Source organism: Dasypus novemcinctus, chromosome 26 (genome assembly GCF_030445035.2).
Source record: "Dasypus novemcinctus isolate mDasNov1 chromosome 26, mDasNov1.1.hap2, whole genome shotgun sequence".
In the NCBI taxonomy this organism is placed as follows: Eukaryota; Metazoa; Chordata; class Mammalia; order Cingulata; family Dasypodidae; genus Dasypus; species Dasypus novemcinctus.
In genome coordinates, this window is record NC_080698.1 from 26,587,820 (window position 1) to 26,614,564 (window position 26,745).

A 26,745-nucleotide genomic window follows, 5' to 3' on the forward strand; every position below is an offset into this window, starting at 1 on the left:
GACTCCCAGGACTCCCAGGACTCCCAGGACTCCCAGGGATGAGCCTCCCTGGCACTGAGAGATTACTACCAAGCATCAATTAGCAATGCAACTGGAAAAAGACCTGGATCAAAAGGGGTAAAGAGTAAAGACAAATGAGTTTATGTGGCTAAGAGACTTCAAAGTGAGTTGGGAGGTCATTCCAAAGGTTACCCTTATGCATGTCTCAGCAGGATCTCATTGACTGCCAAAGTAAATATTGCCTCAAACAGAGGGGCTCCTGAGGGCTCTGGAGACATCCAGACACTATAGACAGGGCAGATATCTCAGAGTTTGGTGCCCTACCAGTGGGCCCCACTTTGGAATTTATGCTCCTTAGGGTGACAAAGTTAGACTCAGTTTTGGTTTCCCTACCCCTGGCTCATCTGCCCCTTCTATTTGAACCTATAGTTAGTACTAGAGTTGATACATGTCCAAGAGACTTAAATCTCTGGGCTGTCCGTGTGCCACTTGGGCCCTGAATCTCAACAGAGTTTTAACACCTACTCTCCAGTTCACTGGACTCACTCAGGACAACTAACAAGGAGATGGTGCTGGAGAATGACCATCCTGAGGAGCTGAGAGAGTCTGCAACTGCAAACAAGATAGTCCCAACCATCTGCCCTATGGGATCTAAGCCCCCTCTCAATTGGAGGTGGAGGGGGCATCACCACCCCCAAATCCTCAGGATTGGGGAATGAATGATGGACCAGAGTAGACTTAGTGTTATTCTACTATAGACTCACTGTGATTCTAGCAATGGAAGAACTTTTATCATTGATGTAAAGGCAGTGGCCATCAGAGGTTCTGAGGGGAGTGAAAAGGAAAAACAGGTGTAAAGTGGGAGCATTTTTGGGACTTTGGAATTGCCCTGTATGACGTTGCAAGGACAGATACAGGCCACAATATATCTTGTCATAACTTACAAAATTGTGCAGGAAAGAGTGTAAACTACAATGTAAACTATAATCCACACTTAGTGGCAATGCTCCAATATGTGTTCATCAATTTTAACAAATGTACCACACTAATGAAGGATGTTGTTAATGTGGGAAAATGTGGGAAAGGTAGGGAGTGGGGCATATGGGAATCCCCTATCTTTTTGCTGTAACATTTATGTAATTCTAAAAAAAAAAATTTTTTTAAAGTATATTAAAAAAAAGATAAGGGAGAAGCTATGGTGTTAATAGTTTTCATTTCAGAAACCTTTGACATGGGAGACACACCACCACTAGAAAGGAGCTGGTAACTAGTAAATTAATTTTCATATGGAAACAAAGGAAGGGTAGACAATAGGTTTCAGAGTTAAGACTATAATGCCTAATGATACCTTTATACATTTGTAAAAAGTATGTGTTCTCTCCACATCAATGTATTCCATTGCTACCTCTCTTAAGTGCCTTCATGCATACAGTTTTGAGGTCTCAAACTCAGCTGCCTAGGGGAGACAGGCAGGTAATATACAACAGTACCCCAGGCCAGAGGTGTGGGCCCCGAGGCAAGTTGGAATTACAGACTCCAGGTAAATTCATTCCCATTTAAAAATATTTTTTACAGACTACTAAAAACATATATTGCCCATGGAGCACCAATTTACAACTCTAAATCATTCCTACAACCCAAAGCCTACCTCTAGCCATGCAGTTCTCAACTGGGGCAATTTTGCTCCCTCAGAAGATAGTTGACTCTATCTGGAGACATTTATGGATTTCACACTTGGGGGGAAGGTGCTATGGCATGGTAGAGGGCAGTGATGCTGTTAAACATCCTACAATGTACAGGACCACTCCCACTCAAAAGAACTATCTCGCCCAAAATATCGATAACGCTTCCTATCATTCAAAAAAGGCTCCCATGACAGCACACTCTCTCCCACATTCCCCTCTCATCCAAATCTGTATGCACAGGTGCAGAGTATACTTTAAATAAACATTTTAAAATATTAAAAAAAGAAATCATTGCAGTAAACTGCAACTGAGTCAACTGACAAGAAGCCTCAAATATATGGATATTTCGATATTTTGTTTTTAGGAAAAAACACGATCAAATCCCATTTCATTTTCTGTGTATTTCATATATACAGCCCCCAAGGCTAAACCCTCCCCTCATGTCAGATCCCATCTCCTCTGGCCTTCTTGAAGACCTCAGTGGCACCGTGATGCCCCCTCTCCTCTGCATCACAGGTTTCTCCCTCTCTTCTGAGCCATTCCTATCATCAGCATAAGAGAACACTGCGGTGTCTCCCAATTTAAATCAAAACCAAACAAAAACTGCTCCGTTGACTCCATGCTGCTCTCCAGCTAGTCCCTGTTCACAGCACAACTTCTCAACAACTTGTCTGAATCCACTTCCTCACTGCCCATTCCAGCTCGTGGAGTACCCACTCTCTTAACTGTACCACACGCAAAGTTTCTATTCTCCTAGAACTCTACCTACCTCTTGGCAACACCAGTTCCGCTACACTCTCCTTGAAATCTTTTCTCCCCCTGGGTCCCATGACAGCATGTCGTCTGTTCTTTTTCCTGTTTGCACTGGCTGTTCCATCTCAGTCTCCTCTGCCTCCTCCTCAATCTGACCCCTGAAGGGCAATGTGCCCTAGGGTTCTGCTTTGACCCCTTCCCTTCTCTTTCTTAAGTTATCTCCTTAGTCCTATGGCTCTAACCACCACCTTCCTCGTTTTAGTGATTTTGTGAATACGGCTCACAATAAAATATATGTTTTATAATATACACATACATACATGTATGTGTATATGTATGTACAGTTATATACACATATATGCACAAGCAAATGTTTCATGAAAAAAGGTTTATAAAGAGACATGAAAAGGGCAGTTATTATATAATTTTATATGAAATAACTACAATTTTCAAATCATAGAGACAGAAAGTCTATTGCAGGTTACCAGGGGCAAGGGTGGGGAATGGGATGCTAATTCTTAACAGGTATAGAGTTTCTGTTTGGGGTGATGGAAAAATTTTGGTAATGGTTGGTGGTGATGGTAGCACAACATTGTGAGCAGAATTAACACTGCTGAAATGTATACTTGAAAGTGGTTGAAATGGGAAATTTAAGTTATATGTACATCACTGGAGTAAAAAAAAATGCTTAAAGTACTTGTCTTTACTGAGTGTGATGCACTCTGATATTTTCTATTCTATTTCACTTTCAAGAAAAACGTGGGTTATATCTCAATACTTTGATTTCAGAGCCTAATAATAGGTCACAGTCCAGTCTGTGACCGACCCACAAATATATATCCCTCATCCTAACATCACCGAACACCAGATTCCAGACATCTGCTTATAATTCTACCCCACTTGACTGTCAAATGGGTGCTTCACCATGAACATGCCTGAGAAGGAACTTCTGATTCCATAGCCCACGTCCCATCCACTTCTACCCTGGGTCTCAAATCTTAGGAAAGGATCCCTGTGTCTACCCAAATGCCCACGCCAAAATCCCAGGTACCATCTTTGCCTCTTCCCTTTTCCTTTCCATCTTTAGCAGGGGGTCAGCAAATTACAGCCCATGGGCCAAATAAAGATTTCTTAGACACACCCACACCTATCTGTTTACATATAGTCTGCTACAAGGGCAGAGTGAAGTGGTGATGCCACAGACCCATGGCTCATACAGCCTATCTGGCTCTTTACAGAAGTTTGGGGAGCCCTGTTCTCCAGGCAACCTATCAAGTACTGCTGATGCTACTAACACATCTCCTACCACTCCTCTCCATTTCCACTGTTAACACTTTGGTCCAAACTACCAACGCCCTTGCTGGAAACACTTCAAGTTCCTAATAAGTCTATCCCTTCTACTCCTCTTCCCTAAAACATATTCTTCACACATACCCTAGAGGGATGGTCTTAAAATATGAATGAGATCTTGTCTCTCGTTGACTGAATGTGGACCTCATGCTGAAAATGAAGTTCCGGCCCCTGGTCCTGGCCCCCAGCATCTCACCTCTGCCACGCCACCATTCTTTAGTCACCATGGTCTTCCTTCTTTTCCTTCTTGAGCCCTTTGTACAATCTGCTCCCTCTTCCATTCAAGCCTCACATCTAATCTAAGGCAGCCCTGTCCTCTCCTCCCCGCCATGCCCACTCACATTGAGCCATTTTATTTTCTTCCTGGTACTTCTTTCTGGCTGATATTTTGGTGTTCTTCTGTTTATTTCTGCTCTTTCTACCCTCCCCTTAGAATAGAAGCTTCAGGTGATCAGGGCCCTTGTCTGCTTTGTTTACAGATGATTCTGCTTTATTTCCAGTACCTAGACAATGCCAGGCATAGGATGTTAATGAATGTGTTTGCTCACAAAAAAAGGAAATCAGAACATCTTCTTTATATTCAAGTTCAGTCCTGTAGGTGGAAGCACAGGGTGATAACTTTGCAGCCTGCCAGACATGTCCAGAATTCTAATTTGGAAGACCTGTCCTCTTCCAGAAAGGTGGAGGGGATATCACTATTCCTAAATGAGAATTATAAATCACACACACATTCACAATAAATAATGCACAAAAGCAAGTAACTTGGTGCATTAAGCCTACCTTAATGCACCAAGGATGAGACACTGGCTTAGAGAAACAAAGTAGAAGTTTTAGGTAGGAGAACCACTTTGAATTACAAATTAAACAAATGGATAAAACTCAAGTCCTCCAGTCAAGTCTAAAACTGCATATAAATATTAGAACAAATAAGTGAAGCCTGCTTAGGCTTAAAAATTATAAGACCAAAGTCCTTAAAAAGACCAGAGTTCCTTAAGATGATGAAAGTGAGGGATAATTCATATGCATTATATAATGAAAGACAGAACCAAAATAGAGACATATTTATATTTACCACATCTCTTGCTGTAAGTCATCTCAAATATAAATATGACCTAACATGTTATACAGAATTCTCAAATAAAACCCTTGATAATTTCAAAGGAAAGCAATAAACCAAAATAGCAACTTAGAACTGCATTAGTAATAAAGGCCAGAAGGCTCCTTAATAGCAAAAGCAAACGCCATCCTATTTAGCACCGTGGAAGTTGCTAGGAAGTCTGCTAATTTTAACTTGAACAACTTTTAACAGCTAGGGAGATACTGGGCACCACACTGGCTCTGGCAAGAAGGCTCAACTTCCAAAATTATTAGACAAACTAAGAACTGTAAGTTCAAAGCCGATTAGTTTGAGAGAGAGAAATGAATCAAGGAGACTTCGGGATCTTTCCTGTTAAAGACAGTTTTGCCAAATTCTAAGTTACCAATAGTTCAAGTAGCAAATTATACATATTTTGTGTAATTTACGTTGAGCTTTTCTGGTGTTTTTTTAAGGTTTCTTTCTCTCTTGGGTTAAAAGCACATGACACTAATGAAATAACATAAATTCAGCTCCTAAAACAGCATCAGCCCTGAGTAAAGGAGGAGATGCTTCCCGGGCAGATGGCGATCCTGAAATCCCCTTTGAAATAATGAGACTGTCCCAGGATAAGAGAGCAGACCAACCTGAGGGTTTATACTTCACAGGTCTTTTAAGCTCTCTGAGTTTCAATTCTTTGTGACCCTTAACATGCAGTGAACACATGTAAAGAGCTTACAGAAGTGCCTACACATGGAAAGAATTTAGTAAATAGGATCTATTATTATCAATGTAAAAAGAAATCCATTAACCGTGAAGTTGCCTTCAATTCCCTATTTTCCTTCTAGTCAAAAATAAAAAGATTAAAATAAAGGGTATTAAATTCTCATTTCTGAGGGGAAAAGGATCACTATCTCTACAGCAGCACTGCCTAACAGCACTTTTCCTGATGACAGAAATGTTCTGTGTCTGTGCTGTCGAGTATGGTGGCCACTCGCCACATGTGGCTATTATACCCTGAAATGTGCTCAATGGGACTAAGGAACTGAATTTGGAATTTTATTTGAGTTAATTTAAATTTAAACAGCCCCATTAGGCTAGTGGCTACTGCCTGGACATTGGAGAACATGCTGGATGCACTGACACGATTCTCCTGTGTCCTGGCTGACGGACAGGCTCACCTGTGCACACACTTGATGCTGAGAGAGGCCTGGGACAGAGCTCAGACTCCACAGGTAGAACCCCGGGCTCAGGTTTCAGGCTCTGCCACTTCTCTGCTGTTTGACTTTGGACCAATCTCCTACTGCCTCTGTTTCCTCAGCCAGATGGTAATGCTCACTCAGAAAGTTTCCTGGAGAACCAGTGCTATGAAAACCACGGGTCTGCCATCCAGCATCTAGGATATTTGAACACCTACAAGGTGCCAGGCAGTTTTAGGGGAAGGGGATGAAGAGGAAGTGAGCCCATGTCTCTGCGCTGTGTACTCACAAGTAAGTACAGCTACCAGGAGGCAGAGCAATGGAGGAGACAGGAGTGGCCGGGAGGCCATTTGCTTTCCTAAGAGCGGTCGGAGGAGGCTTCACCAATGAAAGGACATTCCAGCACAGGCCTGACTGAAGGGAGTGAGAGAGCGCCGTGTGGCTTTCTGAGGAAAAATGCAGACAGGGAGAAGCTCATACCCCAGCCAACGCAGGACTCAGAGTTCACTCTGAACGAAGGGAAGCCACGGTGAAATGAGGACTGACTGGATCCACATTACGTTAAATCCCTTCAGCCACCAGGTGGAGAACGGACTGCCAGATGCGGAGACCTGCTGTGTGGCCGCTGGGAGTCCAGGGGCCCGGTGCTGGATGGCAGGGGCCGTGGCACGCGGTCTGATTCTGGGTGGACTTTGAAGGTAGACCTGACAGTGTTTGCTGATGGGAATGCAGAGGGTGCCATCGCTAGGAGGGTACCACTGCTGAGCCACCTCAGTTCCTCTGCTGGGGGCCCTGGAGCTCAATCTGAGACTTCCTGACAGTCAAACACTTAAGCGGTGCAATTTGCAACTCATTCTCCAGTCTCAGACCAGAGGGCAAAGAGAAGAGGGGCGCCCGATCACCCGGGTTTCAGTCTCCTGCGCACAGCTCACTGTGGTTCTAATTATGATGGTTTTGCATCATTTCAGGAGGGAAAAAAAAAGAAATACAGAGAGCAGCTACTGCTAATTATGTGCTTAGATGATGAGATTAGATATTGCTTTTCCTGGCTGGATCGATGACGATTAAATGAACCAAATATCACCAGTGTATTTTGATGAGAATTAAGTAGCATCAATTTGCCCATGGACTTAAGCCTTTATTCATCCCTTTATGTGTAAGATACACTGAACGGTTATGACGTTGGAGCAGTTTCTCGTCTACAAGCCAAGAGGCTGTGTAGCACAGTGGTCAAAGAGTAGTCTCTAGAGCCAGGATACCTAGTTTCAAATCCTGGCTTTGCCACTAACCAGCTGTGCACTTTTGATTTAATCGCTGAACTTCTCTGTGCCCCAGTTTCCTCCTGTTTAAAATTGAACTAATACTGTACTTGACTCAGAGGCTTCTGACGAATTATATATATAAAATATAAAATGGTTAAAAGCATGCCTGGTACATTATGCAAGTGTTAGTTTTTAATTTTTAAAATTTTTAAATTATTGATGGTTTAGTGGAGGAGTTTTACACATACTTTCCCAAACAAACTGGAATTTTTCCTTTTGCTCTGTACTAACCAAATTTAGCTATGGCATTTCAACAACTAAAGCATGAACAATTCTTTCATTTCCCCCCCCCGCTAGCATAAGAGTCAATAATCACTGCCTTCATCTCAGAGAGGATCCCACTTGCATACATGTGCATGCACATGTGCATTGCTTGGTGCCATGGTATCATACCTGTCACATAATTACTCAATAAATGATAGTAGTAACATAACATTATCATTACCATCATCACCACCACCACCACTATTTTCACCTGATTTTTACTTCTTTAACATCTTTCTAGAATTAGGAAGTGTGATTATAAAGCTTTATGATTAATTTCAAATGTGATTTACAGATTGTGTTTCATTTATTCAGCTCGTATTTACCAAGAGCTGATCACATTAAGGGCTCCTCATGAGGTGCCAGGGATACAGGAGGGCAAGTTGAACACAGTCCTGCCCTCCAAGATCGCTTACATTTCACTATTTTATAATCAGACTCTAAAATTACGTGGTGACACATCCTAAGCATTCTGTGCACTGTGTGTGCAAAGTGGAAAGCAAAACATCACTTCTCACACTGCTGCAGTGATCTGCAAAAGCCACGGGAGACTGCTCAAAATGAGCATCTCCAAAATCAAGTCCTCCCTTCTAGTTTCTTCCTCTGAGGTAGAAAAATATAAAATAGGGGCGCTAAAGTGGACCTTAGCGAAACTGGAAAGTCTTTGCTTACGTAGTAAACTTTGACGAGAACATTTTTCCCAATTGAAAATGAGTTTTAGCTGTACAAACCAATTTTCCCCCCATGTTATGTAAAGCCACAGAATCAAACCAGAGGTATTGCAGGGCAGGAGCCTGACAGTAGTTGCAACTCTGGTTCTCCATCAGAAGCACCAGTGGAGTTTCTGATGAAAATACAGGTGCCCATACACCAGCTGCTGAAAGTGAGATTTTGCAGGCTGTGGTAGAGCACCATGTTGTTGTTTTTTAAATACCCCCTCTCCCCCACCAAGTTGCTTCTGATGTGTGGCAGGATTTAAAAGTCCTGCTTTTTTTATTGTGTGACTACTTCTATGTAAGGAACTAGCATAATGTTACCTTATCTGACATTTACACACATGCACACACTCATGAAAGGTAGCATTATTATTCCCATGGTTTTCAGAGGATAAACTAAGCTCAGAAAAGGTAACTGACTACCTGAAGGTCACACAGCAATTAAAGGAAGAAGTCACAGAGTCAAACTTACATCAGTCTGGCTCCAAAATCTTGAGGTCTTTCCTCTGTATTATAGTGAGGTTATTTATTAATTTATTTGCATAAAAGGAGGCCTATAGATTATATAATTCAAAACATTCATAATTTTGATAAAGAACCCAACCTCAAGGCAGAAGTAGTAAAAACAAGCTCAAAGCTACATATCAACTGAAAGGTAGATTTTGAACTATAGGCCAGCTACTGACACCTACAGAGTCAGCTCTCTTTTTGTTACGAAAGGAAAACATCTATTCTCCACCTTCACAGTGCTATCAAATTTCTTGAAACAGTATTCTGACTAGACACAAACTCACATCATAAAGAGTGCCACATTTACTCGTAGGTGTGGATTAGCAGAATATTCAAAATATTTTACATTAGGGGGTACAGGTGATTATATTACATGTAACATAATACCTTTCTTTAAAAGGAAAGATCTTTATGTAAGTTACATACCTTCTGCAAATTTTTTTAAAAAACCTATTATATAATGGCTTTGAAGAGTGATTTTTTTCAAATACCTCAATGAAGTCTTTTGACTCACATCACTGTCAAGGGAGAAGCCTTACAAATGCAAATGCCATGCTACAAATAAAATAAAAAGCACTCTCCTGACTGGACAGCAGAGGGAGAAGGAGGCAAGGATAAACCGTGAAAACCCTCAGTGGCTACACCGCCAGCCAGCCAGGCTCCGGAGGCAGGCTGCCCCTTAGGAACCAGGAGTGATGGGCCAGCTGGCAGCAAGGCAGGGAGACAGAGCAGGCCTGGAAACAAACCTGCGAGGGGCCCAGCTGCATGGGTACTGGCTCACCCAGCTCCAAACCTGACCCAGGAACTGTTCTGCCCCCTGAAATTTGCAAACGCTATTTCAACCTCTACTTGGTTTCCAGACGGGAAAAGAAAAGAGAGAGCAACTAAAAATACACAAGATGAAATATACCTCATCTTGACAAGTACAAATGTCAAAATGAGTCTGGGATTTTTTTTTTTTAAAGATTTATTTATTTATTTAATTCCCCCCTCCCCTGGTTGTCTGTTCTCTGTGTCTATTTGCTGCGTCTTGTTTCTTTGTCCTCTTCTGTTGTTGTCAGCGGTGCGGGAAGTGTGGGCGGCGCCATTCCTGGGCAGGCTGCACTTTCTTTCGCGCTGGGCGGCTCTCCTTATGGGTGCACTCCTTGCGCGTGGGGCTCCCCTACGGGGGGGACACCCTGCGTGGCAGGGCACTCCTTGCGCGCATCAGCTCTGCGCCTGGGCCAGCTCCACACGGGTCAAGGAGGACCGGGGTTTGAACCGTGGACCTCCCGTGTGGTAGACGGACGCCCTAACCACTGGGCCAAGTCCGCTTCCCTCTTTTTTTTAAAGAGGGAGTCTGGGATATTAAGAATTAAAACTGATGCTACAAATGTTGCCTCTTGTTTAAAAGGCCTGTTCTTTAAAACACAGACAGCCTCATTCTTGAGGTCTGAATGCCTGAGACTCATGGCTGGTGTGGGTTTAATGAGTTTATCAATCTGCTTACTAGGAGTTATGACAGAAATGAGATTCATTAAAAAGAATCAGTGAAGTGGCCATTTACTTTCTCATTTGACTTAGCTACTGTCTTCGTTTCTTCATCAAACCTTCTCATTATACCCCCATCATATAGGAGGGATAATTAAATGTCAGCCCCAGTTCAAATAATGAATGCAAGGCAGAAACAAATATATTTACATGCTTTTGAGAAAGATTAGCTTGCAAAGTGCACATGTACAAACTTTCCATCTTATACATAAATCAAACACAGGCATATATGGTGTATTTTAAAGACTGCTGATGTTAGAGTGATTTTAAATTACTCAGGGTCTGGAATAAACTATGTTGATATTGACTAATGTTGCAATATATCCTGGATCTTTACATATTGATTTAATGTTATCAAATGTAGTAATATTAACAAAAAGAAGGCCTTAGGAATTAAGAAAAGAGCATGCAAACTTATTTAAAATCAAAGAGTAGGTTTCTATAACCTGTTGTTTGCTACTTTGGGCAAATTCATCATGGTTCCAGTAAATGTTGTAAGGAAGACGGTAATGATACTTTATTTTTTGGTCCTCTTAAAACATAATTTAATGGAATAGAAAAACTCAACATGTTGATAATAGAAATGAAGACGAAAAAAAAGAGCTGGGAAGGCTGAGTGGTTTGTGGCTGTCAAATGAGCAGTGGCTGAGTCAGAGATGCTCTTGATGTACCAAGAACTATTTAAAACTTTCCAAGCTGTTGGCCATAGAAATCAGCAATTATACAAAACCCAGAGTTCTCCAGAGTTAAGTAGGGCAGAGCACCTGGCAGAGAGAGTGGGCTTCACAGGCTCACTGTGGGCTGGGGCCTTCCTACCTTAAAGGGAAGGGGTAAAGATGAGAGAGGAGGGTGTGCAGGTGTAAAGTGCTTTGAACACTGCTGACTTGTCTGTAAGCGCCAGGTATCACCGTCATCCCCATTCTCATTCTCAGTTCGCTTCCTACTACAGCTCAGTCCCTATTTAACAAGTGATTAACTGTAGAGCCAAGCAATCTGTGCAAGAAGAGACTTCAAAATTTGATTGGTAGAAATAACTTGTTAAAAATAAAATCTGTACAATGACTTTCATAATTCTGCCTCAAGAAGGGTTGAGAAGAGAGAGAGATAAAGAAGGAAATATATGAATATACAATACAATGTCTTGTGATAACAATGATGGTGGCAAAGGCTATAAAGAAATGGGGTAAGAGATTAAATGGAGCTGTTGGGGGGCCTACTTTAGATAAAGTGATCAGAGCAGCCCTCTCTTAGGGGAGACATGAGTGAAACTGAGCCAGCTGAGAGAAGAGTTGGGAAATGAGCACTCAGGTGGAAGGACAAGGAGGTGCAAAGGCCCTGAGACAGGGAAGCCTTGGCAAGCTGAAGGGACAGCAAAGAGTCCAGTGTGGCTAGAGCAAAATAAAGAGGGGGAGAAGATTGTGAGACGAGGTTGGAGTAGTGGCTGGAGTGTATTGTACAGGTCGTGCAGGTCAGATTCAGGAAACTTCAAAGTTAAAAGTCTTACAACCTTTGAAGTTTTAAAAAGGCACAATCTCATCTACATTCCCAAATATCACTCTAGCTGCATGGGTCAACATAATGTAAAACCCACATCCTTCATTCTAAAGAGGCTAGCATTTGGAGAAATCAGAAGACATCTTGAATTTGTCACCAAACGTTCAAATAAAAACAATATCTAAGGAGTGGACTAAGAAAATCCCCGAATTGCAATCTGAAGAACAATGGATTTTGGGTTAAAAAACAAAGAATAAAACAAACCTACTTACCTCCTCGTTGCACCAACAGTGTGACTTCATTTCCTTTCGGACATTCAATCAGCATATCCACTACTTGGTTGTGAGTTAGAGCTTGCACATTCTTCTTGTTAACTTCTACTATGAGATCCCCTTCTTTCAGGCCACGGCACCTGGGACTGTCAACAATCTGTTTCACTCTTTGGCCACCACCACCAGGACTGTCTGCAATAGTAAAACCGAAGCCCATTGGCCCTTTGACTATATGAACGGTTATGAGTTCCGGCTGAGTGGCTATGGAAGAAGCCAATGAAACAGTATCATTGGGGTAACCATGGGAACCGTTTGAAGCCACATCAGCAGGGCTGCTGGGCCGGGCATCCTTCAGGCCACTGATTTTTCCTGTTTTACTACTGTGGCTGGCTGGTGAATCGTAGGTCTCTTGCCCATTCACAATGATGGGTTCTTTGTCCAAAATGGCCACTGAGGTCACCAAACTTGTATTGGGATCATCTGGGTCAAAAGGCAAGGGATAACCTCGGCAGAGTTCAAGGTCCACGCTGGCACCAATGGGAATGGACTGGAAGATTTTCACAACTTGAGCATGTGTGTGTCCCAAAACACAGGTGTCATTGACACTGACAATTACATCCCCTGTAAAAGGTAAGAGTTTGAGGTCAGAAACTCCACCCAGAACGGTTACAAAAATATTATCATACAATTTTCCACTCATTTGATGCAGAACTGAAACTAGGTTTGTAAGTGGTACTGTAGGGTGCAAAGAAACTGATCTATTACTTAACTGCTGTAATAAGGCATTCTTTTAGCATCTAGTGTTTTTCTCTGATAATGAGATATAATCATTGAGAGAACACTAGGGCTTTCTTCTAAAAAAATCTTTCTGCAGAAATCCACGTTTAGAATTCATTTATTCAAATATATCTATATTTTTAGTAAATTACTACTTTACTATACCCAATGGCACCCTATTGGTCTCCCAAAGTTAAAACGACTTCAGAGGTTTTAATCTATAGCAGGAGAAAAATTTATGTAATGGAGGAATCTGGCTCATTCTCAATGTTTTTTTTTTTTTTTCTCCTAGATTTATTTTTTTCAAATTCTACTCAATTTATTCATTTTTAAAAAAAATATTACATTAAAAAAATATGAGGTCCCCATTCACTCAGTGTTTTTAATGGATGTTTATAAATCTGTGAAATCACGATGCCGTCTCATCACCCAGGACATGCTACAGTCCATGTGGTCACTCTACCTGTTTCCATCTTGCCATCCAATGCAGCTGGCCCATCTAGGACCAAGCTCTTGATCTGTAGAAACTCATCAGGTTCGTCCCCTCCAACGACCGTGAAACCAAAGCCACGACTGCTTTTCCGCAGTTTTGTGTGAATGAACTTGCCTTTCAACTCAGAAGGGTTTCGTGTAAAAAAGGGTTTGCCTGGATTAAAACAAGAAAACACAAGGTATGTCGTCATGAGTGGAAAAGTGAATTGAAAAAAGATAATGGTACATAATACAGTAACTCGCCAAGCTCACATGCTGGGGCATTTGCACACATTTGTCTTAAAAAGCAACTCTGTTAATTTCAGTAATAAGGGTGCTCCTAGGCCCCTGTAGTGAAGGAAGCAGATACAGTATATAGAGCATGTTGGCCTGAAGGTCCAATAGAAGACATAAAAGAAGGATGACATAGATAGCAACCATCTGACAAACTTCCTTGGTTTCAGTTCATGCAGCCTGACAGTGACTGAACTCGTAAGGGTGTCTTCCCAGCAAATGGAATGGGTCTTGGGTTTGGTTCGTTTTATATTTCACAACTTGGCTTCTGATATGCTGCCTTGGGCTTCACTACCACTTGTGTAACCAATAGAGCAAAAACTTTAATGTTCAATCAAACAGAAACCTCATTCTGAAGATGCAGAGAAATAACAGGCAATATAGTATGGTCACAAAGAATAATCTGATAAAAATGTAGAATCACTATTTCCAAGATTAAAGGAAATTTAAATTCACTTTGAATTGAATTCTGGATTCAACTGATTTTACTATTAACATACTCCTTTTAATAATTTATGAGATAGTCCAGGTATGTCCACTGCTAAAACTCATGGTTTTAAAAACAGCTTAGGACCCGTGGTTCAGTATATTTTAAAATAGAAACAAAACAAATGAAATAGTTACTAACAAGAGTAAACAGTGGGAAGCGGATGTAGCTCAAAAGATTGAGCTCCCGCCTACCACATGGGAGGTTCTGGGTTCGGTTCCTGGTGCCTCCTGGAGAAGATGAGCAAGACAGCAAGATGGCGCAATGGGCTGGCACGACAAGCTGACACAAGATGACACAACAAGGAGACACAAAAGAGGAACTGTAATGAGAAACACAATAAAGCAGGGAGCGGAGGTGGCTCAAGTGATTGAGGGCCTCTCTCTCACATGGGAGGTCCCAGGTTCAGTTCCCAGTGTCTCCTAAAAGAAGATCAGCAGACACAGGGAGCACACAGCAAATGGACACAGAGCAGACAGGAAGTGTAAACAAAAAGGGGAAGGGAATAAATAAATAAACCTTAAAAAAAAAAAGAGGAGTCAAACAGTTTCAAATTCAGCAGTATTATTTCAAATAAATTAACAAATTGCTAAATAACTTCCAGACCATCCTACCTAAGGTTTTAGGTTTTGTTTAGTTTTCTGGATATATTCAATCAGCGTTTTGGTCACAAACCAAAAAATTTTGAGTTTTGTCATTTGAACATTTCTCTGTAATTTACAAACTCAATGGAATTTCTCTGGTTATCTCAGGAATAATTTCATGTTCAGACACTAGCTTTCATCCCTCCTAATTTTACTTGCTGTTTCCTGCCCTTGCCACAGTTTCCCCATGCATCCAGTTTCTTTCCTATCAAAAATGTTATCAAGAAGAAAACAAAAAAAAAGGAGGAAAAGTTCCCATGTACCCCTGCACTATGAGCCTGGCACCCAGGAAGGAGAGCTATTTTTGGTGAGCTTTATCTAAAAGGCCTTAGAAGGTCTCTGGGCAAACATACAAGTTTTAATTGTATATTTTAAAGGTTTCTGGCTCTTAAAAAGGCTCCTTTAATTTAAAGTTGCTTAGAGCTGTAGGTCTGCTCACTAGCCTAGTATAGTCCTGAGGCTGGTTGGAAACTTGACAAACTACAGCCCCATCAGTGTGGCTCCAGAAAGGCAAGACTTAGGAAGCAGCACAGGGAGGAGATGTCAACTGCAGTGGGGCTTGCAGAAGACCAGGTGAGGCAATTAGGAGATGTTAAATCAAGGGCAGGTGAGATAAATTTTACCTTGGGTGAGTGGGGGGCATGACTGGCCTACATCCTTGAGGGAGAGGCACCAGGTAGCTCAAGGAGGGCAATGCATCTCAGTTATGCAGAGATGGAAGTGGCCGTCACCATCTCAGTGAGACCTCCCTTGATGACCTTCTCTTACCACCTTATTAAAACCTGTAGTGCCTCTTCCAACATTCCCAATACCCATGTCCTGCTTTATCTTTCTCCTTAGTGCTCCTCACTCTAGAGCACCATATATAAATCTTACTTCTTGGTTTGTTTTTGTCTGCCTGGCCCCTGCCCCTGGGCCCGAGGGACATGCTATTGCACGCATATACACATTCAGGAATGTGAGCTTCACGAGACCGGGGAGTTTCCTCTGCATATCTGGTTCCTAAAATATTGCCAGGTACACTTTAGGTGCTCCAAAAAATTTTTCTTGAATGAGTGAATGAACAAACGTACAAAGAAATGAAATTTAACATGTCTTCAAGAAGACTGAAAATAAATGATTGGCTGGTTAATAAGCCTTTTACCTTTATTAGAGGTGGGGTTAGAAAATGAGAAAATGTGCCTGGCAATTTATCTGAATGGGTTTTACTCCATTAGCATATTTTGTGCTTAGCATGTTTTCCACTTAATAGACACGAGCAGAGCTCTGAAATTATACCAGTGGTTTCTTTTCCAATGCTTAACTAAGGAGGGAAGACCAGAGTTTTTCACATTTATGTATATTTTATTACTTTTCAGGTATAGGTGGGTCATAAGCTAATACAGTTTTTTGAAAGAAATGCTTGTCTCTCCCCAAGCAGAATTTGGAGTTCTCTGCTGCAACCTAGTGGTGCATGGTTTTTTGTTTAAGAGATGCTAACCTCCACTGACTAGTCTCCAGTTTTAAGATCTGGTTGACTATATGAAGTACCTAGCTACTTTTTTGATGCTTACCCTAGACACACAGAATAAGGATCTTTTGTGTCTTGGCCCCCAACTCTACTTATTCCTATTCAAGGCCTCAAGTGTTTGTTTCCCCACTGGGCCAGGACCATTCCTTGGCACTAGTGCTTGCATACCCTAAACCAGTGCTGTCCAATAGCACTTCCTGTGACGATGGGAAGGTCCCCAGTTGCACGTGGCCATACAGTCCACATGTAGTTGGTGAAACTGAAGCATTGAATTTTTTTTTAATTTAAATTGCCACAGATGGCCAGTAGCTTCCATATTACATGTCACAGACTATGCCATGAGGTATCCCATGAAAGAAGACAGGAAGAATGAAAGAGAAAGGGAAAGAGAAAGGAAAGAAAGACAAGAAAAGAGAGAATGAGAGAATAAGAGAGAAGGAGGAAGGAAGGGCTTAACAAGCCAACCAAAAAACATAAAGAGGTTTTAGCCAGGAGTTAAACTATTCCTAATGACAAGTGGAGTTCAAATCGGGGTTCTATCACTCACTGACTATGTGGCCTTGGGCAAGTCACTGACCATCACTAAACCTTGTGTGTAGAACAGAGGTAATGATCCCTACCACATAAGATATTTGTGAGGAATAATCATGACAGGTAAAGTGCTTAGCGAGGCACATAAGAGCTCAATAAACTTATTATTATTAATTTTATTATTAATAATATTATTTTGAGGGTGATGGTAGTGGAATAGATTCTGGGAAGCTGTAAAAATCTTTCTAAACATAAGCTTGAAACTGGAAGAGTTTTCACACAAGCACATCTCTTTAAAAACCATCACTTGCTGAGATTTTCAGATGCTCTTGATCAGGGGAGAGTTTGGCAAAGCTGTCAACTTAGCAGAATAAATACCAAACCATCTAACCAAGTTAGCCATATAGTTGTTTTCTTGACAGTACTATCGACACACGTAGCCAGCAGGCAGATAACCATGAGTTGTAACCAATGGGGTCCAAGTCCAAGGTGATGTTAACAACAGCAGCTTAGAGTCAAAGGGTGTAAACTTTAACTGGCTGCTTGGATACAAATGGTATTCCAAAGATTATGTCTGGATGATGAAAAACGATATGGAAATTCCATAGCAGGATTGTAGGAGTAAGTGAGAAGAATCAGGGACAGTTCAGTAAGCCTGAATTTTCCCACGCCACTATCAGTTCCAAGAGGGGTAGGAAAAAAAAGAAAAAAAAAAGGAAAACAAAAATAACAAAACAAGGAAATCCTACAGAAAGAAAAGAAAGGATCAGAGATGAAGTTCCTAATACAGATAGATACTTTAAGAAGCTTTATCTCATCTGTGCACTAAACATGCATTTGGTGCCTGGAGCATGACCCTTTAAAGCTGTAATGTATTTAATTTCTAAGCAAATTCTTTAAGGAAGCCTGGCTGGTTATCAAGTATGCCTGCATGCCCGGATATATGTTGTTCTACTCAACAAAACTGCAGCAAAACTAGATATAAAGGTATTATGGTTTGTTTTAGCCACAGTGAAAAATACATAAGTTTTCTGCCTCTAAAGGATCTAAAGTCTGATGAGGAAACTACAGTTAACTAAGTGAACACATAAACAATCACTAATTATAAACAGTGTTAAACTTCTATAGATGAGGAGTTTGGGGTCTAGTAGTGAGTATGATAGGGCAGTCTAGGTAAGACTAGGGGATAAGGAAAAAGCACTCTAATTTAGGCTGACACTTGAAATGAGTAGACTTAGCAAAGTAAGGAGTGAGGGGAAAAGAACTGCAGAGAGAGGGAAAAACACGTGCATGGTCCACAATTTTACTGGCTCCAGGAACTGAGAAGGCTGGTATAACTAACTTGCCATAAGTGACAGGACAGTAGGGTGAGGGGAGGCTGCAGAGGGAACTTTTTAACTTAAAAAATCTTGGGGAGGCCACAGTCATGTTATACTAATTAGTACGTAATTACTATTTTCTATTTTTATTCAGCCATTATCACCATAAAAAAGTTGTATCCAAGTCAGAAGAAATTATTTTACATAAATCAGTATTAATACTAATCTCATGATAATAACAGCTAGCAGGGATACAATATTTTTCTTATGAAAGATTAGAGGAATAAAAAACAGAAGAGTTATTCCACTTATGTTTTTTATATATAATTCTATGTCTTTAAAATGTAGAGAAAGGAGAAAAATTTTACAGTCTTTTCAATAGTCCTGTATCACAAACATTGACTGATTCTTACCTATTTGATGCTAGCATTACTTTTCTTATTTAAAAGAAAAAAATGAAACAAAACCAAAAAACCTTTCTTATCATTTACGATAATGAGACCTGAAAGTTGCAAGATTCTGGAGCTTCCTATTTTCAATAACAAGCTTCTCTAGAGAACTCACACTATTTATGAATGTAAATAAGTGAGACGCACTGAAACACCTTAAGATGTGCATACATGCCAAAACTGTGGCAAGAATAGAGGATGAGAACTTTAAAAAATACTACTACCAAGTAATTTACATTCATAGGAAAATCTTAAGTCAAAAGCAATTATGTTGACTATAATCTTGAAATACCTAATGCTGAGTTTCTAGTTTTTTTTGGACAAGTCTGATTAACAATATATTTGGAATTTCTCTTATTATTATGGTTTTTACCATCACAGGAATGACTTGTGAATTATAAGATTCTTCTCTTTAAAGTATCTTGAAAATAAATTTAGATTTTTGAGCCGAAACCATGATGCAATTATAAAAACACTTTACCCTGAAGTGGAGCTTCTCTGGCTGGCTCCGGGTTGCTTGGGGGGCGGTTTGGAATAACAGGAGGCACAAGGGATGCATGATCTTCTGTCCATTCTACAAGAAAGAGAAGACACAGTTTAACGGTTTCCTTCAAATGCCTGGTTGACTTACTCAAGATCACTATTTCTTAATAAAAAGACCCAAAAACCAATAAAACAAAGGGGCAAATAGCTTAGAGTAAAAGGAAATTGGAATATAATCCCACTTTATGTTATGGATAGAAAGATCACTGTCCTCTCTCTGCTCCAAAACCTTTGGGGAAAGACATAACCAAGGAAAACTACAGTTCTCTCTGGCTAGAGAGTCCAAAGTGAGACCAAGTTAAGAAATATCCAGAAAGATAAAAAGTTACCTAAAGTCAGCCCTGTAAGGGAGAAACTTCTCTGGACCAACTGAGATGGACTGGGCTGCTGCTACCTGCTTATCTTAGATAGTGAAGGTGGATTGCTGAGGTGCTATCATGTGGGACCCATTACCAGCACTCCTGGGTCCTAACTGTAGCCTTATCCACACCAGAGGCCCAGGCATAACTCACAGAGCAACCCTCCAGATGAGTATACTCGAGTCACCTTCCATCTTGGCTAACAATGTGCTCTTGTACACTGCCATTCCCCAAACTGTACTTTCTGATATAACCAAGTCTCACCAGTTCAGGAAAAACAGAAGTTTTTTTTTTTAAGTAGAAAAGAAATGGAAGTAGAGAGTAAAACTTTTCCAACTATTGGGCAAATACATACACAAGTGTATACATGAACATTCAAAAAGAGTCTATGGTGGTCCTTGGTGAACTATGGCCTATGGGCCAAATCCATCACACTGCCTGTTTTTTATAGCTGTGAGCCAAGAATGGTTTTCACATTTTTTTAATGGTAGAAAAAAAAAAAAGAGTAACATTTTTGTGGAGTGTGGAAATTAAACGAAGTTCAAATTTCAATCTCCATAAAAAGTTTTATTGGAACATAGTTGTGCTCATTCACCTGCATACTGTTTCTGGTTGCTTTCACGGTAAGATGCTACTAAGCTGAGCAGTTGTGACAGAGACCTGATAGCCTGCGAAACCTGTAATATTTACAATCTGGCCCTTTACAGAAGATGTTTAATAACCCTGGTCTGAGGTCTTTATTTAATAATCCAAAACTATAATATATATTACACCTCTTTCCTTTGGTAATATGCCTATATTCTAAAAGTTTACAATGCAAAACTGGGAAGAAACTAAGCATCTATTAATAAATGGATGGCTAAATAAAGTGAGACATTCATAAAGTAGAAAATGATGCAGCCATTAAAAATTACGAGGTAAATCTACAAACATTAAAAGCCATACATGAAACAAATTCGAGAGAGAAAAGGTCACAAAACTAATACATATTAGTATGATATATATAGAGAGATCATAATATATAGAGAGTATATATATGATACATATATGATAGAGTATATATATGATATAGTTTTTGTTGAAATATGCATATTTGAATAACCCTAGATAATTTCTAATTGGTGTTTATCACTGAGAATGGGACTGAAGTGAGCAGGGGAAAATTTAACATTTACACGGCTGATCTTTTTTTTTAATGAAGCACATGAAGGAATTAATTTGTAATTTTTACAAAGTACTTACAAGTACCTAATGCTTCTAAATTTAAAAATAATTTTGTTTCATGCCCAGTAATTAGGCTTAAAAAGTACTAAAGTTGGTTGGAATGTAGAGACCAGTAGCTGGGCAAATGCTGCTGGGGCATAAAGATTCTTTCACCTTCAGAAAGTCCTCCAATCTAGTGATAGGGACAGAAGCTCCTTTCTAATTACAGTGGAGCTGTGGGTGCCTTGGAACTGGCATCCCCCGCGTGAGCAGCTCTGGGTTTCTGGAGGGCCCTAGCAGAAGCTCTGTATTCCTCCCTGCAGGTCCCACTTGGGCCCTCCATCTTGGAGCCCATCAGAAGAGCCACTTGACCATCGAGGCCAGTTCTGACCACATGGGGGTGTCAGTGCCCAGGCTTTGCCTGGGGCTCCTCGGCCGGCCCACAGCTCCAGAGAAGCTGCAGGGGAAGCCAACCTTCTGGCGGCGGCTGCGGCGGCTGCTGTTGCTGCTGCTGCTGCTCCATCTGCTTCTTGCGTTTGGCTTCCAGAACTGGGTTCTCATACTGTGTCTTCCTGTTGATGTGGCTGGGAGGAAGGCAAACAGAATTCAGTGAGGAAACATTTCATGCCACAAGCAGACTGCCAGCCGAGCTTAGTCCCTTGAGCAGAACCAAACAAAGCAGGTGTTCTGAGATGGTTACCATCTTGGGTCTAAACCCACAGTTAGGGAGGAAATAAAAATTAACAGCTACTATATGCCGACTGCTTACCATCCCAGGTACTGTGCTGCTACCTGTGTTACATGCATTATAGCCTAAAATCCTCAATAAATACCATGATGTAGGCTCCCTTTTTATTCATATTTCATGGGTAAGGAAAGTAAATTTCTGAGCAGTAAGGTGGATAACTCACCTAACATAACATAGCTAGTAAGTGGTAAAACAGGCATGCAAGCTCAGGTCTGTATGGTTTCAAATCCCAGGATTTGAATACTGATTCTCCCAAAATGTCCAAGATATTACCTGACAGTGGAAGTTGCTTTAATTCAATGAGAAGTAGATTACGGAATTGTTGAAAAATGAGATTAAGGCAGAGATGTGGCATTGTCTGTACCATACGGGATTATATAACTCACTGACAGTTTCACAGAGGCATAAGCATTCACCCAAACAATTAAGTCAAAAGAAGGACTCCACTGAAATCTGGCAGCTCTTCTGCTCAGTAGACACAGAGGCAGAGTTGCACATATAGGCCTTAGGCAGAGGACTCCAAAGAAAGCTAACCTAAGCAGATGTGATGTGTTTAAAGTGACAGATACCCAGGCAATTTCAGATGTTCCCAAAACTAAGGCCATTGCAAAAAATACAAACACATACACATGCATGAATACATACACATATAAGTATTTTTTTTACCATGGCTTTATTTAGTGGGTGTCCATGTGTGTATGAATGAATATAAGTATATGCAGGTGTGTACACATATTTTGCAAACAAACATACACAAAAATCTATACATATTCATATTTAATAATTTGATTTTAAATCAAAATTATACTTCACTAGCTATTTGGGAACTTATCTACTATGCAATTATTATGAAATTTTTAAAGCCCCATGAAAGGATTAAGGCAGACTTGTAGAATAGGTGGATTGACTTACTGTTCTACTCCTACATCCCCCGCCCCCCCCCTCCCAATTTTCTTGTATATAATTTAACTCTACGAAATAATCTAACATTCATGGGTATGTGAATCCGAAAAGATTCTGGGAGAATTGTAGAGTGAGAATGGCTGGCTCCTTACTTGCCTCGTCACACATCAATGCTTTCATCAACTATTCCTTTTCTCTCTCAGTGTGCAAACTATTTGAGGGATAAGTCAAAATGAGCCCCAAATGGGCAGAAACTCCACTGGACACCTTGGAAAAGTTCATCTGCAGGACATATATGGAAATTTATTTTACGGGGCCAGAGAAACAACTGAGCTTGCCTCTCTGGTGCCCCAGATGATCAATCCTTGTCAGGTAAAAAGAAGGCAATGTTAGTATTGGCCAAGAACCCATGTTATATTGAACTCATAATTTTTTTTACGATAAGATGCCGAGCACTTTATGGGGTGGCATTTTCACCTCATATGTTCACATCACCAGGGTTTACACAAATGACTTTTCCTTGCCAGCAGCATGAGGGAGAGAAAGCATGTCAGTTATCTTCATTGTGGCAGGCATGATTATGATTCCAGAGCGTTTATATGGCATTTGTTTCTTTCAAAGGACCTTTTATTAGTCATTTCTCATGTCCCTCCAAGGTAATGATACAGAACATATTTTTCAATGTTTTATTTGATGGATTTCTTTTATATTCTGTGAATAACATTCTATCAACAATTCTGATGAGAGAATCAAGTACATGCCCAATTCTAGAACACAGCTACAAGGTGATAATGAGATCGTAAACCTTTTAAAACTGGAAAATATGAGCCACAATTAAGGTCCTCAGTCAAAGGAGAGACAAATGGGCACAAAAGGTCTTGCAACTTAGAGTGCTTTGCAAACTCCTTCTTAATCTTGGCAATGTTTCAGAAATTATGAAGATGTGCCTAGCCTTTTTAAAAAGTCTGAATGAATAAATAAGTACATATTTAAAAGTTCAAAACTGAGAAGGGCAAAAATTAGGCAAAACTGGTCTTCCTCCAGATTAACACCCCTATTTATCTGGTCTATTGAATCCTTGCTTTTCTCATTCATTCATTCATTCATTCATTCCGCTAATATTTATTAAGTTCTGTCATATGTCAGCAGTATGCTGAGTATGAATTTTATGGCATCATTTACTGTCTTCAGATTTGCTGAATATTTTCTTATTAAAATACACATACATAAATATTTTCATTACAAAATTAACACTATGTTATTATTTGTTGTTTATGCCTTATAATGATGGCAGGTTGTTTGGCATTAATGTACAAAATCATAGAGGGGTACAAATTTAAGTGTGGATTGTTAAAATGCACTTACTCTACATAGTAGATACCATAGACAGGGTCTTCAATCTTTTCCCAACCAGCAGGCAGTTCTAAAAAATGAAAGAACATTTAGAGCAAGAAGAGCACATTGTTGAGGGGCTTGTGTATTTTCAACAACAGAGTGAGGCATAAACAGAAAGACTCTTTAAAAAGCCTTGAATACAATTAAAAACATGTACCCTAACTCCCAAAAGTATGTATTTTCTTTATCAGTGTATTTTCCATATGAAGAGCTATCCTTTATTGACTTATAGTTTATGCAAGAAGATAAAACTTAACAAAAGTCAGTCCCAGATGCCTTCATTCTAAATCAACTATGAAGTTGGGTTTTAATGGAAATATAGTTAAAAATGTGCCTTGAATGCCTAGTTCCTATTTAAATATTTAGTTTTTTCACTACCTTGCCTAACAAGCAAACATGGATGAAAATTAATGTTTCTTTTCATTTTCATTAGAGTAGTGCCGTTTTGTTCTCCCTGGAATAAAATTACATTTACATCTACTTCACTCCTTGTTCCTAGGAAGTGAAAACGCCCACACGGAGGCAGGTGTTAGAACTGCACATCTCTATCGCGCAGCCTATGTTCCCCAGCACTTTACCAGTGAAAGCAATAATCCAGGTTCTGTCCTCTGAGAACTCACCACACGTGGGGGAAGATTTTACTCCTTTAAATGTGGTGGTAAGAATGGCATTGGGGGCATCTGTGTGCCTTTCTGAAAACTCATCTGTGCTCTGTTAGACTTTGTAAGGTTTCATACCACAGATTGCACCTTTTTTAAAATTAGGTGATAGTAAATTTTGTTGCAATAAGAATCTGTGATGGGAAAGCCCAGTGCACCAGATTATTTTACTTGGGGAAAGAAACAAATAGGTTGCTGTTTTGTGTCATTAGGCAATCCTTTCTGACATAGCAGCAATTTCTCAACTAAATTTCAAAGCCACTGTGGTATATATATGCAGTTAAGATAAGTTTGTATAACACCATATTCCAAAGTGAAACATTATTCCTAGACGTAGCTTTTAGGACCAACCTGACCGAATATTAAAAACACTTAAAGTATCACTTTGTTTGAAATACTATTTTGTTAGTTCAATTAGCCACCACTTCATGGGCATAGGACTTACATATGCCACTGACAGTTTCAGACTGAAATGGAGACGTGTGTGTGCACACAGATACACACAGACTAATTACTCAAAGTTTATGTTTTGTTCAGATTTGGCTGCATGTCAAGAGACATTCATTTCATGGTTTGTGCTCCACATGTTACTTGTTTGCAAACAAAGAGGCAGGTTTCCCCCTTTTACTACTAATTTTTTTTTTAAACACTTAGCAGATTTTAAAGAAGTCTTTGAATTCTAGGAGACTTAAGCTACTAAAAAATGCAGACAGGTCCAATTTGCAGATGTTGATTCAAGTTGGCATTTTTATACGCTGAGTCTTGGGGACCAATGCAAATGGGATGCCTGGAAAATGAGTTCCCCTTACAAAGCTGGAAATTATCATTTAAATGAAAATGAACCAGGAAAATTTTATCTCCAAAGAGTTGGGAAACCGAAGATTAAAAAATGCAAATTGGTGCAGAGTCATACATTTGTCCTGGCATGGGGCAGAAGCATGGGTGATTGTGATGGGACCACATCATGTTTCATTGAAAAACAACTGCTTTCCAAAATTTGCAAACGGTTTGGCCTAATTATGTTTCAGTAACACAGGGAAAATATTAAGAACTCAATTCAAGCCCAATTTTTAATTTGACAAACATTTATTGAGTGCCTACTGTTTGTCTGCGGGGGTATTAGGCACTGGACAACATAAAGATAACTGAAAGCACACTATCTAAGCAGACACTTTAAAGAGCACACAGTAGGAACTTTGATAGAGGTGTGAGGGTATAAGAAAAGAAGTCACCCCCAACTGTTGTCCTGTTTCTGCCTCAGCACCTTAAGCTTCTGGGAATTGGGAAATGGGGCCAGTCAACTGGTATTTCTGAAGACATTTGTAAATTCAAACTTATCTTTGAAAGAGATTAGTCCACTCCAGAAATTTTCCCATTTTTTGAGTTAAAGCACTTTAAATTGAAAAGATGGGTTTCTCACTTTCAATGTGGTGATTATCTTAATAATAGGAATTAGTTTCCTAAAGCTTAAAATAGAAATGGGTCATCAATTTTAAAAAAGAAGGATGTTGGTCCTAGAATTTGCCACTAGATTCTAAAACCAAAAAAAATGAAAATGCCAGAAAATACTGAAGCCCAGAAAAGATTATGTTAAATTTTTTTCACAAACACTCTGAAGTTTAATGAAGAGTCACCCCCATGTCAACCTGTGAAGCAGGAGAGAAACTCCAACTCAGAGATTGGTGTTGCCCAGATCTGAGACTGAGCTATACCTCTACCACTTTGGAACTCTGGGGCCTCAGGCAAGTTACTGAACATCTCTGAACCACATCTTTGTCCCAGATTTACCTAAAAGGTTGACTAGGAAGGAATAAGGGTGCCTATAAAACACTTAGCATAATGTTTGGCACATATGAAGTGCTCAACAAATGGTGACTCTACTAGAAAGAGCCAAGGGAACAGAACGGATTTGTATAGCCTGTACACTTGCTATTCCTGCCTCTGAAAATCACAAGCTGCATTATGTTGTCACCACAGAAGCAAATATTGAGCAATCAAATGGTATAAGCTCTTTTCAAAAAGATCTGTCAGCACACAGATTGAAAGGCATGATCAAAATCAGAGATAAATTTACAGACTGTGACTTAGTTTGGCTGGGAGGTTTGGTTTGGTTGTCTCAATGTCTCCTAGTTGGGTTCACTACATAAACACCATACAATTCCAAAAGAAGGTTCTGCAAGTACTTTTTGATTTGGAGATGTCTGCAGATGACATGCTAAATTCTGCAAACTAATAATGGAGCTACTGATCCAGCTCAAACAATAGAATTTAAAAAATGACAAT

General features: G+C 40.1%; 1 protein-coding gene across 25 annotated transcripts in view; it reads right to left on the bottom strand.

Moving 5' to 3' along the window:
* Positions 1-26,745, bottom strand: part of MAGI1 (membrane associated guanylate kinase, WW and PDZ domain containing 1) — a 683,941-nt gene that overhangs the window by 59,807 nt on the left and 597,389 nt on the right. For all 25 annotated transcript variants that reach the window (XM_058288880.2, XM_058288885.2, XM_058288884.2 and 22 more), the window contains 5 exons: positions 23,774-23,831; positions 21,232-21,341; positions 19,134-19,226; positions 13,411-13,593; positions 12,171-12,791 (listed from right to left, as the gene is read on the bottom strand). In XM_058288880.2, the coding sequence (XP_058144863.1) occupies positions 12,171-12,791; positions 13,411-13,593; positions 19,134-19,226; positions 21,232-21,341; positions 23,774-23,831 (1,065 nt within the window). The remainder of the gene's footprint in view (positions 1-12,170; positions 12,792-13,410; positions 13,594-19,133; positions 19,227-21,231; positions 21,342-23,773; positions 23,832-26,745) is intronic.